Here is an 18,258-nt window from a genome sequence, read left to right on the forward strand (position 1 = left end):
ATTTCTGTGGGATTGTATTTCTGTGGGATTGGTTGTAATGTCAACTTTGTCATTTCTGATTGTACTTATATGGATTGTCTCTCTTTTCTCTAATTTAGATAGCTATCAGTCTTGTTTATTCTTTCAATAAACCACAAATTTGGTTTTGTTGATCTTTTTTTACAGATTTTTGTGTCTCAATTTAGTTTCGTTCTGCTCTGATTTTAATTGTCTTTTATTTTGCTAGCTTTGGTGTTGGTTCATTGTTGTTTTTCTAGTTTCTCTATGTGCATTGTTAGATTGCTAATTTTAGATCTTTCTAACTTATTGGTGTATGTGTTTAGTGCTATAGACGTTCCTCTTAACACTGCTTTAGCTGCATCCCAAAGATGTTGATGTCTTGTGCCTTTACTGTCCCTAATTTCAAAGAAATATTTGATTTTTGCCTTAAATTTGTTGTTTACCCAAAGGTAATTCAGGAGCAAGTTGTTCAATTTCCATGTAGTTGTGTGGTTTCGAGATATCTTCTTGGTAATGATTTCTATTGTTATTGCACTGTGGTATGAGAGTGTGCTTGCTGTGATTTTTTTTTAATTTATTGAGGCTTGTTTTATGGGCAAATACTTGATTTATCTTGTAGTATATTCCACATGCAGATGAGACAAATATATATTCTGTGGTTGTTGGGTGTAGTATTCTGCAGGTGTTTGTTGGGTCCAGTTGGTCAAGTGTCAAGTTTTTGTCCACAATTTCTGTGTTAGTTTTCTGCCTCAATGGTCTGTGTAATGCTATCAGTGGGACTGTTGATGTTTCCCACCATAACTGTGTAGCTGTCCAAGTCTTTGTAGGTCTAGAAGACTTGTTTTATGAATCTGAGTGCTCCAATGTTGGGTGCATATATATTTTGGATGGCTGAGTCTTCTTGTTGAATTGATCCTTTTATCATTATGTAATGGCCTTGTTTTTCCTTCTTTACCATTCTTGCTGCTTTTGTTTTCTGTTTGCATGACAGATCTTTCTCCATCCCTTTACTTTGAGCCTATGGGTGTCATTACACGTGAGATGGTTCTTTTGAAGGCAGCGGATTGTAGAATCTTGTGTTTTTATCCAACTTGCCACTGTATGCATTTTAAGTGGGACATTTAGACCATTGACATTTAAGTTAGTATTGATATGTGATATTTTGTTCCTGTCATGTTATTAGATGATTGTTTTGTAGATGATTGTATAGTGGCTTTATGATGTCTGTGGGCTATGTACTTAAATGTGTTTCTTTGTTAGCTGGTATTGTTCCTTCATTTTGACATTTAGCATTCTCTTAAGGACCTCTTGTAAGGCTGATAGTGGTAACGAATTCCCTTAGCTTTTGCATATATAAAAATAATTTTATTTCTGCTTTACTTATGAAGCTTAGTTTGGCAGGGAATGAACTTCTTGGTTAGAATTTCTTTTCCTTAAGGATGCTGAAAATAGGTCCCCAGCCTCTTCTGGCTTATCAGGTTTCTTTTTTTTTTTTTCTTTTTTTTTGTATTATACTTTAGGGTTTTAGGGCACATGTGCACAATGTGCAGGTTTGTTACATATGTATCCATGTGCCATGTTGATTTCCTGCACCCATTAACTCGTCATTTAGCATTAGGTGTATCTCCTAATGCTGTCCCACCCCCCTCCCCCCACCCCACAACAGTCCCTGGAGTGTGATGTTCCCCTTCCTGTGTCCATGAGTTCTCATTGTTCAATTCCCACCTATGAGTGAGAACATGCGGTGTTTGGTTTTTTGTCCTTGCGATAGTTTACTGAGAATGATGTTTTCCAGTTTCATCCATGTCCCTACAAAGGACACGAACTCATCATTTTTTATGGCTGCATAGTATTCCATGGTGTATATGTGCCACATTTTCTTAATCCAGTCTATCGTTGTTGGACATTTGGGTTGGTTCCAACTCTTTGCTATTGTGAATAGTGCCGCAATAAACATATGTGTGCATGTGTCTTTATAGCAGCATGATTTATAGTCCTTTGGGTATATACCCAGTAATGGGATGGCTGGGTCAAATGGTATTTCTAGTTCGAGGTCCCTGAGGAATCGCCACACTGACTTCCACAATGGTTGAACTAGTTTACAGTCCCACCAACAGTGTAAAAGTGTTCCTATTTCTCCACATCCTCTCCAGCACCTGTTGTTTCCTGATTTTTTAATGATGGCCATTCTAACTGGTGTGAGATGGTATCTCACTGTGGTTTTGATTTGCATTTCTCTGATGGCCAGTGATGATGAGCATTTCTTCATGTGTTTTTTGGCTGCATAAATGTCTTCTTTTGAGAAGTGTCTGTTCGTATCCTCTGCCCACTTTTTGATGGGGTTGTTTTTTTCTTGTAAATTTGTTTGAGTTCATTGTAGATTCTGGATATTAGCCCTTTGTCAGATGAGTAGGTTGCAAAAATTTTCTCCCATTCTGTAGGTTGCCTGTTCACTCTGATGATAGTTTCTTTTGCTGTGCAGAAGCTCTTTAGTTTAATGAGATCCCATTTGTCGATTTTGGCTTTTGTTGCCATTGCTTTTGGTGTTTTAGACATGAAGTCCTTGCCCACGCCTATGTCCTGAATGGTATTGCCTAGGTTTTCTTGTAGGATTTTAATGGTTTTAGGTCTAACATATAAGTCTTTAATCCATCTTGAATTAATTTTTGTATAAGGTGTAAGGAAGGGATCCAGTTGCAGCTTTCTACATATGGCTAGCCAGTTTTCCCAGCGCCATTTATTAAATAGGGAATCCTTTCCCCATTTCTTGTTTTTGTCAGGTTTGTCAAAGATCAGATAGTTGTAGCTATGCGGCATCATTTCTGAGGGCTCTGTTCTGTTCCATTGATCTATGTCTCTGTTGTGGTACCATTACCATGCTGTTTTGGTTATTGTAGCCTTGTAGTATAGTTTAAAGTCAGGTAGCGTGATGCCTCCAGCTTTGTTCTTTTGGCTTAGGATTGACTTGGTGATGCGGGCTCTTTTTTGGTTCCATATGAACTTGAAAGTAGTTTTTTCCAATTCTGTGAAGAAAGTCATTGGTAGCTTGATGGGGATGGCATTGAATCTATAAATTACCTTGGGCAGTATGGCCATTTTCACGATATTGATTCTTCCAACCCATGAGCATGGAATGTTCTTCCATTTGTTTGTATCCTCTTTTATTTCATTGAGCAGTGGTTTGTAGTGCTCCTTGAAGAGGTCCTTCACATCCCTTGTAAGTTGGATTCCTAGGTATTTTATTCTCTTAGAAGCAATTGTGAATGGGAGTTCACTCATGATTTGGCTCTCTGTTTGTCTGTTATTGGTGTACAAGAATGCTTGTGATTTTTGTACATTAATTTTGTATCCTGAGACTTTGCTGAAGTTGCTAATCAGCTTAAGGAGATTTTGGGCTGAGACAATGGGGTTTTCTAGATATACAATCATGTCATCTGCAAACAGGGACAATTTGACTTCCTCTTTTCCTAATTGAATACCCTTTATTTCCTTCTCCTGCCTGATTGCTCTGGCCAGAACTTCCAGCACTATGTTGAATAGGAGCGGTGAGAGAGGGCATCCCTGTCTTGTGCCAGTTTTCAGAGGGAATGCTTCCAGTTTTTGCCCATTCAGTACGATATTGGCTGTGGGTTTGTCGTAGATAGCTCTTATTATTTTGAGATACGTCCCATCAATCCCTAATTTATTGAGAGTTTTTAGCATGAAGGGTTGTTGAATTTTGTCAAAGGCCTTTTCTGCATCTATTGAGATAATCTTGTGGTTTTTGTCTTCGGTTCTGTTTATATGCTGGATTACATTTATTGATTTGCGTATGTTGAACCAGCCTTGCATCGCAGGGATGAAGCCCACTTGATCATGGTGGATAAGCTTTTTGATGTGCTTCTGGATTCGTTTTGCCAGTATTTTATTGAGGATTTTCGCATCAATGTTCATCAAGGATATTGGTCTGAAATTCTCTTTTTTGGTTATGTCTCTGCCAGGTTTTGGTATCAGGACGATGCTGGCTTCATAAAATGTGTTAGGGAGGATTCCCTCTTTTTCTATCGATTGGAATAGTTTCAGAAGGAATGGTACCAGTTCCTCCTTGTACCTCTGGTAGAATTCAGCTGTGAATCCGTCAGGTCCTGGACTCTTTTTGGTTGGTAAGCTATTGATTATTGCCACAATTTCAGAACCTGTGATTGGTCTATTCAGAGATTCAACTTCTTCCTGGTTTAGTCTTGGGAGGGTGTATTTGTCGAGGAATTTATCCATTTCTTCTAGATTTTCTAGTTTATTTGCATAGAGGTGTTTGTAGTATTCTCTGATGGTAGATTGTATTTCTGTGGGATCGGTGGTGATATCCCCTTTTTCATTTGTTATTGCATCTATTTGATTCTTCTCTCTTTTCTTCTTTATTAGTGTTGCTAGCGGTCCATCAATTTTGTTGATCTTTTCAAAAAACCAGCTCCTGGATTCATTAATTTTTTGAAGGGTTTTTTGTGTCTCTATTTCCTTCAGTTCTGCTCTGATTTTAGTTATTTCTAGCCTTCTGCTAGCTTTTGAATGTGTTTGCTCTTGCTTTTCTAGTTCTTTTAATTGTGATGTTAGGGTGTCAATTTTGGATCTTTCCTTCTTTCTCTTGTGGGCATTTAGTGCTATAAATTTCCCTCTACACACTGCTTTGAATGTGTCCCAGAGATTCTGGTATGTTGTGTCTGTGTTCTCGTTGGTTTCAAAGAACATCTTTATTTCTGCCTTCATTTCATTATGTACCCAATAGTCATTCAGGAGCAGGTTGTTCAGTTTCCATGTAGTTGAGCGGTTTTGAGTGAGTTTCTTAATCCTGAGTTCTAGTTTGATTGCACTGTGGTCTGAGAGACAGTTTGTTATAATTTCTGTTCTTCTACATTTGCTGAGGAGAGCTTTACTTCCAACTATGTGGTCAATTTTGGAATAGGTGTGGTGTGGTGCTGAAAAAAATGTATATTCTGTTGACTTGGGGTGGAGAGTTCTGTAGATGTCTATTAGGTCCACTTTATGTAGAGCTGAGTTCAATTCCTGGATATCCTTGTTAACTTTCTGTCTCGTTGATCTGTCTAATGCTGACAGTGGGGTGTTAAAATCTCCCGTTATTATTGTGTGGGAGTTTAAGTCCCTTTGTAGGTCACTGAGGACTTGCTTTATGAATCTGGGTGCTCCTGTGTTGGGTGCATATATATTTAGGATAGTTAGCTCTTCTTGTTGAATTGATCCCTTTACCATTATGTAATGGCCTTCTTTGTCTCTTTTGACCTTTGTTGGTTTAAAGTCTATTTTATCAGAGACTAGGATTGCAACCCCTGCCTTTTTATGTTTTCCAGTTGCTTGATAGATCTCCCTCCATCCCTTTATTTTGAGTCTATATGTGTCTCTGCACATGAGATGGGTTTCCTGAATACAGCACACTGATGGATCCTGACTCCTTATCCAGTTTGCCAGTCTGTGTCTTTTGATTGGAGCATTTAGCCCATTTACATTTAACGTTAATATTGTTATGTGTGAATCTGATCCTGTCATTATGATGTTAGTTGGTTATTTTGCTTGTTAGTTGTTATAGTTTCTTCCTAGCCTCGATGGTCTTTACAATTTGGCATGTTTTTGCAGTGGCTGGTACCGGTTGTTCCTTTCCATGTTTAGTGCTTCCTTCAGGAGCTCTTTTAGGGCAGGCCTGGTGGTGACAAAATCACTCAGCGTTTGCTTGTCTGTAAAGTATTTTATTTCTCCTTCACTTATGAAGCTTAGTTTGGCGGGATAGGAAATTCTGGGTTGAAAATTCTTTTCTTTAAGAATGTTGAATATCGGCCCCCACTCTCTTCTGGCTTGTAGAGTTTCTGCTGAGAGATCAGCTGTTAGTCTGATGGGCTTCCCTTTGTGGGTAACCCGACCTTTCTCTCTGGCTGCCCTTAACATTTTTTCCTTCATTTCAACTTTGGTGAATCTGACAATTATGTGTCTTGGAGTTGCCCTTCTCGAGGAGTATCTTTGTGGCGTTCTCTGTATTTCCTGAATCTGAATGCTGGCCTGCCTTGCTAGATTGGGGAAGTTCTCCTGGATAATATCTTGCAGAGTGTTTTCCAACTTGGTTCCATTCTCCCCATCACTTTCAGGTACACCAATCAGACGTAGGTTTGGTCTTTTCACATAGTCCCAAATTTCTTGGAGGCTTTGTTCATTTCTTTTTATTCTTTTTTCTCTAAACTTCCCTTCTCTCTTCATTTCATTCATTTCATCTTCCATCAGCAATACCCTTTCTTCCAGTTGATCGCATCTGCTACTGAGGCTTCTGCAATCTTTGCGTAGTTCTGGAAACTTGGCTTTCAGCTCCATCAGCTCATTTAAGCCCTTCTCTCCATTGGTTATTCTAGTTATGCATTCTTCTAATTTTTTTTCAAAGTTTTTAACTTCTTTGCTCTTGTTTTGAATTTCCTCTCGTAGCTCAGAGTAGTTTGATCGTCTGAAGCCTTCTTCTCTCAACTCATCAAAGTCATCCTCCATCCAGCTTTGTTCCGTTGCTGGTGAGGAACTGCGTTCCTTTGGAGGAGGAGAGGTGCTCGTTTTTTAGAGTTTCCAGTTTTTTTGCTCTGTTTTTCCCCATCTTTGTGGTTTTATCTACTTTTTATCTTTGATGATGGTGATGTACAGATGGGTTTTTGGTGTGGATGTCCTTTCTGTTTGTTAGTTTTCCTTCTACCAGACAGGCCCCTCAGCTGCAGGTCTGTTGGAGTTTACTAGAGGTCCACTCCAGACCCTGTTTGGCTGGGTGTCAGCAGCAGTGGCTGCAGAACAGCGGATTTTCGTGAGACCACAAATTCAGCTGTCTGATAGTTCCTCTGAAAGTTTTGTCTCAGAGGAGTACCTGGTTGAATGAGGTGTCAATCTGTCCCTACTGGGGGGGTGCCTCCCAGTTAGGCTGCTCAGGGGTGAGGGACCCACTTTAGGAGGCAGTCTGTCCGTTCTCAGATCTCCAGCTGCGTGCTGGGAGAACCACTACTCTCTTCAAAGCTGTCAGTCAGACAGGGACATTTAAGTCTGTGGAGGTTCTTGCTGAGTTTTTGTTTGTCTGTGCCCTGCCCCCAGAGGTGGAGCCTACAGAGGCAGGCAGGCCTCCTTGAGCTGTGGTGGGCTCCACCCAGTTCGAGCTTCCTGGCTGCTTTGTTTACCTAAGCAAGCCTGGGCAATGGCGGGCGCCCCTCCCCCAGCCTCGCTGCCGCCTTGCAGCTTGATCTCAGACTGCTGTGCTAGCAATCAGCGAGACTCCGTGGGCATAGGACCCTCCGAGCCAGGTGCGGGACACAATCTCCTGGTGTGCCGTTTTCCAGGCCCGTTGGAAAAGCGCAGTATTAGGATGGGACTGACCCGATATTCCAGGTGCCGTCTGTTTCCCCTTTCTTTGACTAGGAAAGGGAACTCCCTGACCCCTTGCGCTTCCCGAGTGAGGCAATGCCTCGCCCTGCTTTGGCTCGCGCACAGTGCGCTTCACCGACTGTCCTGCACCCACTGTTAGGCACTCCCTAGTGAGATGAAACCGGTACCTCAAGCAGAAATGCAGAAATCACCGGTCTTCTCTGTCGCTGAGGCTGGGAGCTGGAGACCGGAGCTGTTCCTATTCGGCCATCTTGGCTCCACCCGTCGCTTATCAGGTTTCTGCTGAGATGGCGTGATGAGGTTCCATTTATAAGTGACATGACCTGTCTTTGTAGCTACCTTTAAGATTTTTTTTTCTTTTGCAGTGACCTTGGTGAATCTGATGACCGTATGCCTTGAGGATTGTTGTCTTATATTGCCTCTTGTAGGAGTTCTTTGAATTTCTTGAATTTGCAGGTCAACTTCTCTAGTGAGACTGGGGAGATTTTTGTGGATCCTTTGCTTAAATATGTTTTCCAAGTTGTTTGTCTCTCTTCTTGTCTATCTGGAATGCCAGTGGGTCATAGGTTTGGTCTCTTTACATAATCTCATGTTTCTTGGAGGTTTTGTTCTTTTTTAAAATTTCTTTTTTCTTTATTTTTGCCTAAGTTGATTCAAAGAACTGGTCTTCGAGCTCTGAGATTCTTTCCTCAGCTTGGTCTATTCTGTTGTTCCAACTGTATTATAAAATTCCTGTAGTAAATTTTTCAATTCTAGGAGTTTAGTTTGGTCCTTTCTTAAAGTGGCTATGTCATCTTTCACCTCTTGGATCATATTACTGGACTCATTGGATTGGATTTCAACTTTCTTCTGCATCTCAATATATCCTTGCTATCCAGATTCTACATTCTATATCTGTAGTTTTAGTCATTTCAATCTGGTTAAGAAACATTGCTGGGGAAGTAGGGTGATTGTTTGCAGGCAAGGAGACAGTCTGACTTTTTGAATTGCCAGAGTTCTTGCACCTATTCTTTTTCATATGAGAGGTCTCATGTTCCTTTATCTTTTTGAATTTGCTGTCGTTTGAATGGGGCTTTTTTTTTTCATTCTTTATTTCCCTTGAGATTTGGGCTGTTGTATAATTTGAGTATAGTCTGTTGTCTTCATTTCTTGGTACTTTCAGAGGGCCAGAGTTCTGTACTGGTCTTTATTTGTGGCTAGATTCTTGCATGGGTTTCATAAGCATGTGTTCTGGAAGAATTTTGTTGGTGTTACAATTAAGACTGTGATCCAGTAGATGGTGCTTAAGAGTAATGACTGGCAGATAGGCTGTTAGCTGCCCTGCTCTTGTGTATTTCAGTGTGTTTGCAACAGTGCTCTGTGGTTGTGGCGTTGAAGAGAGATGATGCTCTTACCAGGTCCATCCCTGTGCCTTAGGGGGCCCCCTTTAATCACTGGCACCATGCCCTCATTTCCTTAGCCTCAAGGGGTGCCCAGGCAGGCTGTGTTCCTGCCTCTACTAGTGATAGTCCAAGCCAAAGATTAGGTTGCCAAGAAACCTGCAATGTTGTGGAAGCTTGGTGGAGTAAGAGCAGATTGTGGGGTATATCTGAAGGTGGTCTGTTGATGCTTTGACCTACTGTCAAGGGTGGGGGATCTCTGGGCAGGGTGGTGTTGTCATGGGTATGCAGCTTATGTGGTGCTCATGGCTCACAGTTTTTTGCCCAGCAGATAGCTGTGGGGCCTGCCCAGCTTGTTCTCCCTCACCCAAGTTTCCTTCTGTTTGCTCTCTGAGTATCTGGCCCAACCAGCTGGTTTTGTCCCAAGCCTTCTCTACCCAGATCACTGGGCTATTAGGTGTCCGGAGCTATGGTGCTTCTTTGGGCAGAGGCAGTGGCTGTCAGACAGGCCACACTCTTTCTGGATTATCCCCGTAGAGGGAGGCACACCAGCTTCTGTACCAGCCCATGAATCCATGTCTCACTCTTCTCAGTGTTCTGAGAGTGGGGGCTCTTCCCCTGCTCAAGCACCAGCCACAGATCTCAGCTTGGCACTCCTGAACTATGTGCTCTAACCCGACGGGGTTGAGATTGAGCCTGCAGCTTTGTCTTCTGGCCTCTTGGGGTTGGAGACTGGCTCTGCTTGGGGAGCGGATATGCTCGCAAACCAGTAAAGCACTCGTACTGGGCAGTGGAGGTTCTGCTGTGCGCATGTTCTTGTGGGAGCAGCCAGGTAGCATCCTTGGGAGGGGCTGGTGGACAGCTCGCTGTACAGAAGAGACACACCCCAGTCTCATGAGAAAGGCAGCCCTGCTCTCTCCTGGCCCTGCAGTCAGTAGAGGAAGGGGGAGAGCCTTGGAGGATGGGTTCCTGTGGCCGTGTTTGGCTGTAGCTGCCCCACATGCAAAACCCTCTGGGACCCATGCAGGCAGGAGCTCTCTCTGCCGACTCTCGAGGCAGATCCCCTGCCGATTCAAGTGTCTACGGGGCTCGTGGGCTCTCTTGTAGGTATGATCCTAGAGATCCTCAGCAAGAGTGAATGGCCTCACAGTCACTTCAGTCACCCCTTCCCTAGGTGCTGTTCAGGGCCGGGAGCTAGTCCTAACATCCCGCAAGACCACACAGGGTTGCCAGCTTCCTCATCTTCAGCCTCTGTGTCTGCAGTGCCTCTCTGTCAACTCTGAGTGTTTTCTCTCCCAGAGATCTGTTTGATGTATGTTGGCTTACTCAATATTTTGGTCTCTCTCAGTGGGAAAGTTCCTTTCTGGCTGTATCTGGGCAGCCGTCTTGCCACTCCCCCAACAAGATCTCAGTTATTTTTCATTGGTGGCAAAGAGAGGAGGTGAGTGAAACATATCCACTTTAATGATATATTAATACTTTAAATCATGGTTCTTCAGCAAAAATGTTGAAGATTATCTGTCTCTACCATCTTTCTATGCCCAAAAGCCACATGAAAGCCATATGTGTGGTAGAGTTTGCATGGAACTGTTTTGTTTAAAAACTGGATTTATATTTTTACAGTACTCCATCGTTTTTGCCAAAGTTAAAAAAAATGATTATTCTGATAATTAAAACAAGATACTAATTGTTTACATACTGAGACTTGCTAGTGTGATTAAATTAATATTAATTACTTAAAATTAATGTGTGAAGTATCGCTACTTAACTAAATGGAATGCAGGAATGATTTATCAAGTACATATCCTAGGACAAGCAATCTTTCTAACAGACTGGTCTCCATTTTCGCCTTGGGAGCATCCAGTAATTAATGTACTTCTTCTAAGATTCCACACCTCAAAGCCAATGCTGTAAAAAATTGTTTGTTTAGATAAAAATAAATATAAACACGAGTTCTGGAATTTTTCCATATGTTCTATGATACATTGACTTCACTTTGGAACTGAATGCTCAGGACAATCCAAAAAGATAATACTATAAATGACATGACAGTTATTATAGTTGGATAGGTAAGTGATTTCCAAAATAAAGACTGGAAAATTCTCATGACTTCCATCCACTATGCAGAATTTTCAGTATCAAAAGGCTACAGATGTTGACTCCATAACTTTCTAATCTCATTTCTCAATAATAGCTTCTCACTGAAACCATCTTTACTGGGCTCTTTATATTCTAAAACTACAACAACTAGCTTGAGGGACTATGTTTTAAAAGGACATCTTAAAGATATTTCTTTTTTCATTCTTCGTTCCCCTCCATTTTAAGAGATTAATATTTGCAATACAAAAACTTCTTTAGAGACAATAAATATTACCTTTAAAAACACTTTTTCATTTAAATTTATTGAATCTTTTCCTGGCTGTTAGCTAAAAACCTTATCTAAAACTTGGGGATGTGTGATGACAGAACTTCCAAAGAATAGAGACATTGAAATAGATGCATAGCAGAGCATTATCTAGTACCAATTAATTTATTTTTGTATAGGTTATATTCCAAAACACAGAACTTATGACTAGGGGATCTTGATTAAATAATTTACTAATCAAGATCTTTCAGAAAAAAATTCATAAGGAAGTGAGGACAGCAGGAAAGGGCAAAGGAAGAAGCTAGATAAAGATGTAGTTTCAAAAATGTAGCCTCAGCATGATTTCTCTGGGAGATCTGGAGCTTAGATTAATCACGGAGGTGATTCTTCCCAGAAATTAGAGGGTTGGGTTGTTTGTCTGACACCGGTGGATCTGCCCAGGTAAGGTGGAGCGTAGCCTACCAGATGTTACTGAACAAGGTGCTCAGGTCGGACAAGGACAGTCCTCTGGAGAAGTGCAGGTGTGAACTGTTATCAGTCAATTCTCGAAGCTGGGGCATGGTTACACCTCCCCACTCAGTGCAATTTGGATAGAGGACAAATATCTGCTACAGTTCTTTTCTCACAACTCATTATCATGTAAGTAATTTCAGCTTCTTAAATAAATTTCATAGGAAAGAAGGAAAAGTTTATTTGCTTGATAAGTGACTGCAAGCAATAATTCCCCATTGGCCTCGGCCTCCAGATAACCCAGCTCATGATCCTGGCTTTGCTTTGTTTCCTTCTGTGGCTCTGTCAGTGATTTCATCCATTCCCATAATAGGAGTTCAGAAGAAGAAAAATCCCTTTGAGTCAGCAGGAAGCTTTCCTGGAGAGGAAAGAGGAAAAGAATCAGTTTTGTTGGTGTTTTTGCCCTCTGCTAGCACATATTCCCTTGACAGTAACAGGAAATTTGCATAACCTGTCTGATTATTTTCATGGGTGGACCTCAAAAGGGATTCCCTACCTGGCATGCAGTAACTACTGATCTTCCTTGCGGACTTAATCTGCATTCAGTTCACAACCAAAGGAAAGATGCAAGCTCAAACTTACCAAAAACAGTACCTGGGTGGTATGAAGCTAATTAGTCAGAGCCATATGTATTGTTTCAAATATGTTATTTTGTTTTTTAATGCTGGAGTTCAAACCAAAGACTACAATTGGTATCTGATTTTAAGGTGAAGTTTTTTCACCCATTTTACCATGAGCACACTATCTTGTTTCATATAGAATAATCTCTAGTAAAATGATCTATTCTTAGGTTTGAACTGTAAAAAGGGAAAGGATACAATTAGTTTTTGTAGTTTGGATCACATTAAAAGCATCATATTACTGAGTTTCCAACAGAAAAAAGTAAATACGAGTTAAACTTTCCAGAAACTAGTTATAACAATGATTAGGTATCTGGGGAGGAATAGCTCCTCTACCCCTGTTAAACTTAGAAGCAGTAAACAACCTCTGAAGAGATTATCTCTTAGGAGATTTATATTCAGGGAATAAAAGATGCCTTTGAGGGCGTCTTTAAGGGTTTCCTTCACCATGACCTTCCTACCTGCCTGTCTCCCACCAACTTTAACATCTGTCTTCAAATATGTAATTAATTCAAGGTTGTCAAAGTCACTTAATGCACTTAACACAAGATCTAAAGATGGCTTCCCTGGGTTCATATTACAGAGCCACCACTTCCTGTGCCAACTTAGACAAGATTATATATCCTAAGTCTCAGTTTCTTCATCTATCAAATGGAGCTGATGAGAATGATACATTTCCTCCTAGGGTAGTGTGAGTTTAAAACAAAAGAATCAGTCCAATGCCTGCCATGCAGTACGGAATTAATACTTGTAAGCTTTTAGTAAAGCTCACACCAGCATTTTACTACATCAGAATATGCCATTTTTTAAATAGAGGTTGATGCGTTGGGGGACCATGGTTTGTTAATATCACATTTTAGTTTGAATTGAATCTTGATATTTTCTTATACTCTAATATAATAAGACTCCTAATCCTTCCCCAAAGTGTCATATGTACACAGTTCAGAATTTCAGAGGACATTTATCAGAAGTGCTAGAGATATAAAAATCACCTTTTCTTCCTGTTCCCTGAGTAATGGAAATAAAATGAGCTCAGAGAAGCTTAGTGAAATTGTAAGTGTCATGACTCAGAACTGATCCAAACCTGAGGAATGACCCAAACATGTGAGGTCACCACTGGGGCCTCCTGGGTCCCACCTTTCTGCAGATAACCACAGATTTCTACTTTCACTTGGCAACACGATTTGCAGATAAAACAATGTGTTACCATCTTCTTTCCTTTACCATATTGTTGATTCTTAATTCATTAATTCATTTATTCATTCACTCATTTATTTGTCAAACATGGCTTGTGTGTTTACTGTGGGCCAGACAATGTGTGGAGCATTGGATATACAAACATAAATCTCACTCCCCGCCTTACACAGTTCATAGTCTAGAGTGAGAGAGACACTATTGTAAACCAGTGTGATAATTGCTATTAATGTAATAAAATCATATTCAAGATGACAAGGTGGCCCAAATAAAGGAGTGTTCAACTTTGAGAAGGGCAAGTTAGAGCTAACTTCTCATTAGAGTTTCTCAAGTAAGGTAAGGTTGTAATTGAAGAAATTTGCCGGGGGGCGGGAAAGTCGTAGGAAGAGGAAAATGAATGTGCACAGTCACAGAGGTGTGAACCAGCCTACTGTGATTAGGAAAGAGCAATTAAATCAGTAGATAAGAGTTTTGGCCCCTCTCCAGCTGGACCAGGCTCAGGGGAGGGGGTTACAAAAGAGGTAAGCAAGTGGGAGTAAGGGTGGGATGGGGGTGGCCAAAGGCCAGGGGACCATCCACCGCTTCCTGGGAGGGCTGTGCCTGTAGTGGGTTTGTTAGTGGGCAGAACAGGGCAGGGCAGGTTAGCCAAGCCTCCTATCTCCACTTCCGTCTTCCATCTCCCAACGTGGTCATCCTGGCTGCCATGGAACCCTCTCCACTCAATGGCGTGGAGTCCTGGCTACCATCTGGGATGGTGTGGAGCCTGCTGGCACACCGCCCAATACCTAAGGTGCTAGGCTGCAGGAGCTGGCAGCCCTTGCTCAAAGCCTGCTGTTCCTTGCACAGTTGATGGTCTTTCTTATTTGCATCATCCATCCCATGTTCTGTGGACATCTGGGCAGTCAAGTTGAATAGTGTTACACTTGTGAATAATACTGGTATTTCGGTTAAAGCTGGATTAGCCTCCCCTTGTGACAAGCTAGTGTCTCAATCCTTTGTAGGCAAGAACCTAAAATGTGTGGGGACCATACTTCAAAGAGGAATCCTTATCTTGATGCTGTGTTGTTTTCCTTGCTGGGCCATCTTTCTCAATACTGACAGCATCTTCCTGCTGTTAAGCGGATCCTGACATCACCAGGATGGTCCAAATTTATGTGATGATTTTCATTCTTGCTCTTCCAGCAGCATTCCCATTCTGGCTGCAGAGGAGATATTTACAAAAGTCAGGGCATCATCTTGCCTTAAGTTACCACTGGAATCACAGAGAATGCAGTCTATGTGGGCCTCAATGCACTCTTGCTTGTAGATTGTGGAACTTAGAGGGTTAGAATCTGCCTGGGCCAACACCACTTCCCAGTTCTTCCTGTCTGCACTTCTTTTCCTCTACATGTAGTGGAAAAATAACTCATATCAATACTTGGGGAGGTTGGACTAGGGACTTTTCCCAGGAGTGGGGCGCCTACATCCAGCTGGCTATCCCAGTATGCTCATGGTATATATTGAGTGACAGACTGTTTTAATTGGAACCCTTCTTGCAGGACTGATTAATGTGACAGAGCTGGAAGCTCAGGGCATCATCATCTGTGAACTGGCCTTTGTAGTCTACATGGTTGCCCCCTGGCTTTGGTGCGGCAACCTGTGTATGAGTGGGCAATGCTGTGGGAACAAGGAATCATGAGCAGACTCGGTGTTCTCACTTTACTCTTCTCCTGTGTGCCAGTGTGTGTACACTTGCGTCAAGTGTTTTACTGTTGTTTTGAAGAGTGTGGTTGCCTATGTATTTACCATTGACAAAGATATTATTTCCCTTTGTGAGCCAAGTGATGCCTGTTTTTGCTCCTCTTCATCTATTTGATGCACTTGCAAGTACCTTTGGTGGAGTCGTGAGAGGCACAGGAAAATGGAAGATTGGTTCTATCTTGACTGCTATTGGTTATGGGAAAACCTTTTTTGTTTTCCCTTGGGAGTATCTCTGATGTTTGCTGCTAAACTTTGGATAATAGGACTCTGGTCTGGATTGAGCATGTCTTTCAAAACCTTTTCTCTTTAGTGTACATCTTCAGAATAAACTAGAACAGAGTTGCAGAGCAGGCACAGGTTTGAGCTAGTCTCAAAGGGTACAAAGAGGCCGTAGCTACCCCAACAGAGCTATCCCAGAAAGAGAAGTAACAGATGGAGTGATTTTGCCTGATATTGTCAGACCAGAGCGCCAGATCACACAACTGATGGAAGAAAACACCCAATATGCAGTGCCCTCTGTTGGGGATGTTTTGACATTGAGGCAGTTGATTTTCTATTGTGGAATGGCTTTTGCTGTTGCTATTGCTATCCTTTTAGCAGGAATTTTAATAACAGTTTTCAATGACTATAGTTAAAGTAGAAAAATCATCACCAGCCTTCAATTAGAAATGGTAATTATATGCCTTATATTAAGCGTGGAAGGAGACCTTGTTATCTGGACAGTGGTTTTACTCTCAACTCTGGGTGGAAAGGTGATGTCTCCATGATTATTCTGAGAAACTGTGTTACTTTAATGGAAATCAAGAAAGGAGGTATAACTTTAAGCAAACTTTTGTCTGTTAACTGTAACATGATTTCTAAGTATGTAAATTTGATTTTTCCTGCTGTAAGTGTTCTTTATTCTTTCTTTTTTTTTTTTCTTTTTTTTTGAGACAGAGTCTCACTCTGTTGCCCAGGCTGGAGTGCAGTGGCCTAATCTTGGCTCACTGGAAGCTCCGCCTCCCAGGTTCAGGCCATTCTTCTGCCTCAGCCTCCCAAGTAGCTGGTACTACAGGCACCCACCACCATGCCCAGCTAATTTTTGTATTTTTAGTAGAGACGGGGTTTTACCTTGTTAGCCAGGATGGTCTCGATCTCCTGACCTCGTGATCCACCCGCCTTGGCCTCCCAAAGTGCTGGGATTACAGGCGTGAGCCACCGCACCTGGCCTATTCTTTCTTACGTTGAATATCTTTCTTCTTCCAGGAAAATGGTTCATTGTCCTATAAATTGTTATTGGTGACCTAGTTTTGTTTCTCTTAATGTGCTTAATTTTGTCACTGAGTATATATTAAGTACCTGTTCAAGTCCTGTCTAGGATATTGCCATATAAGCTTTTACAAAATAAACACCTTAAAATGAAAGAGAGAGAGAGAGAGAGAGAGAGAGAAGACTTTGAAGGTAGGGATGGGGCAAAGTAGGGGCCAATGAAGGGGTAAGATTGTGTTGAAGGAAATACTGAACTTGAGGCAGGGCCTAATATACTCAGGTGTGCATTTTAAAGATATCATCCTGGTTGCAGCATTCAGAGGGAACAACTGAGGGGACAGAAGATAGGGTAGAACCACATCAACATGCCATGAGGAGGCTGCTGCAAAGGCCCAAATACAAGTTTCTAAGGAGCTGATTTGAGACCATAGCAATGAGATTGAATCAAGGGAAGTGGATTTAACATTTAGGAGGTAAAGTCTACTGGGCATTATTACTACATTAGAAGACTCAGGGAGAGGAAGGAATCTTGTGGGGAGGGAGACTTTCCCTCCTCTGACAGGATGTAGAAATTGGGGGCAAAATTTACCATGGAAATAGATCTTATGTAAACTTACATCGACCTGTTATTCTGACTGATAACTCTCAGCCCAGTGCTTTAAAAAATTTTTTTTATCTATTTATTATTTATTTTGAGACAGATTATGACTCTGGCTGATTTTTGTATTTTGGGTAGAGATGGAGTTTTGCCATGTTGCCCAGGCTCGTCTGGAACTCCTGGGCTAAAGCAATCTATCCACCTTGGCCTCCCAAAGTGCTTGGATTACAGGCGTGAGCCACTGCACCCAGCTAGCCCAGTGCTTTTTTGACAAAAAGGCAGTGCCTCAATAGCCAGCTGGAGTCAGAACCCTTTAGGAAATCCGTTTCCTGAATACTGAAAAAGTTCCAATGGCTTAGACTGGAAAAGCTAAGTAATGAAATGCTGATGGTATAAGAGTGTGGTGAAACTTATTCCCAAGCATAGTACCAGTTGTGAAATCCTGTCTCTCACAGAGATGATTAACAAGTGAGGGTGTCAGAGTCACATGGCAGAAGTCATTTCAAGTCATGTCAAATGGTCTAGTGATGACATAATCATTTAAGAAATCAACAAATTCTATCAATACTGGATGAGATGCCATATTTGGGATGAGTGCAGCAAACAAGGTAGGCTTTCTTAGAAATAAAGATGCTGCCTTAAAAAATAGCATGTACTTTTAATTTACTTGACAGTATTTAAAACTATCATCAATAGCTTAGTAGATACCAAACAAGGTGTAAAATGTGTGATATAATTTCACTTAATTCTCAAATCAACTGTATAAGGCAGATATTGTTGTTATCCCATTTTACAGAGGCTTAGCAAAGTTGAACAATTTTGTTGTGGTTATTTGGCTCCACAAAGATTAGACCCCAGGTTTAGTCTTACTACTGTCAATCTACCCATTAACATGACGGGGAATAAGCTGAAAATCTTTTTTTTTTTTTTTTTTTGCCCAAGTCTCTAGATAAGACAAGGAATAACACTTTTCTTAAGACTAATACTTCTTTTAAAAAATTATTTTTCTATTTTACTTTTAAGTTCTGAAGACTAATACTTATTTTTTAAAAATCAGATGTCTAGGATATTTCGACATTCTTCTGTAGGCGGTCGATTTATCAAATCTCATGTTATCAAATTAAGGTATGTAAATTTGGTTTATAATTTCAAGTTAATACTGTTAAGATGAGGTATTTGATGAACCTAATTGCTTAGCTGCCCTGAGCAAGTCTTTAC

General features: G+C 41.1%; 1 protein-coding gene across 1 annotated transcript in view; it reads left to right on the forward strand.

Annotated features, from left to right (window-relative positions):
* The window catches only part of TMPRSS11F (transmembrane serine protease 11F), a 79,933-nt gene that overhangs the window by 42,905 nt on the left and 18,770 nt on the right, over positions 1–18,258 (forward strand). Inside the window, exon 4 of the mRNA XM_055297446.2 lies at positions 18,098–18,165. Coding sequence (XP_055153421.1) covers positions 18,098–18,165 — 68 coding nt within the window. The remainder of the gene's footprint in view (positions 1–18,097; positions 18,166–18,258) is intronic.

Source organism: Symphalangus syndactylus, chromosome 10 (assembly GCF_028878055.3).
Source record: "Symphalangus syndactylus isolate Jambi chromosome 10, NHGRI_mSymSyn1-v2.1_pri, whole genome shotgun sequence".
NCBI classification, from domain to species: domain Eukaryota; kingdom Metazoa; phylum Chordata; class Mammalia; order Primates; family Hylobatidae; genus Symphalangus; species Symphalangus syndactylus.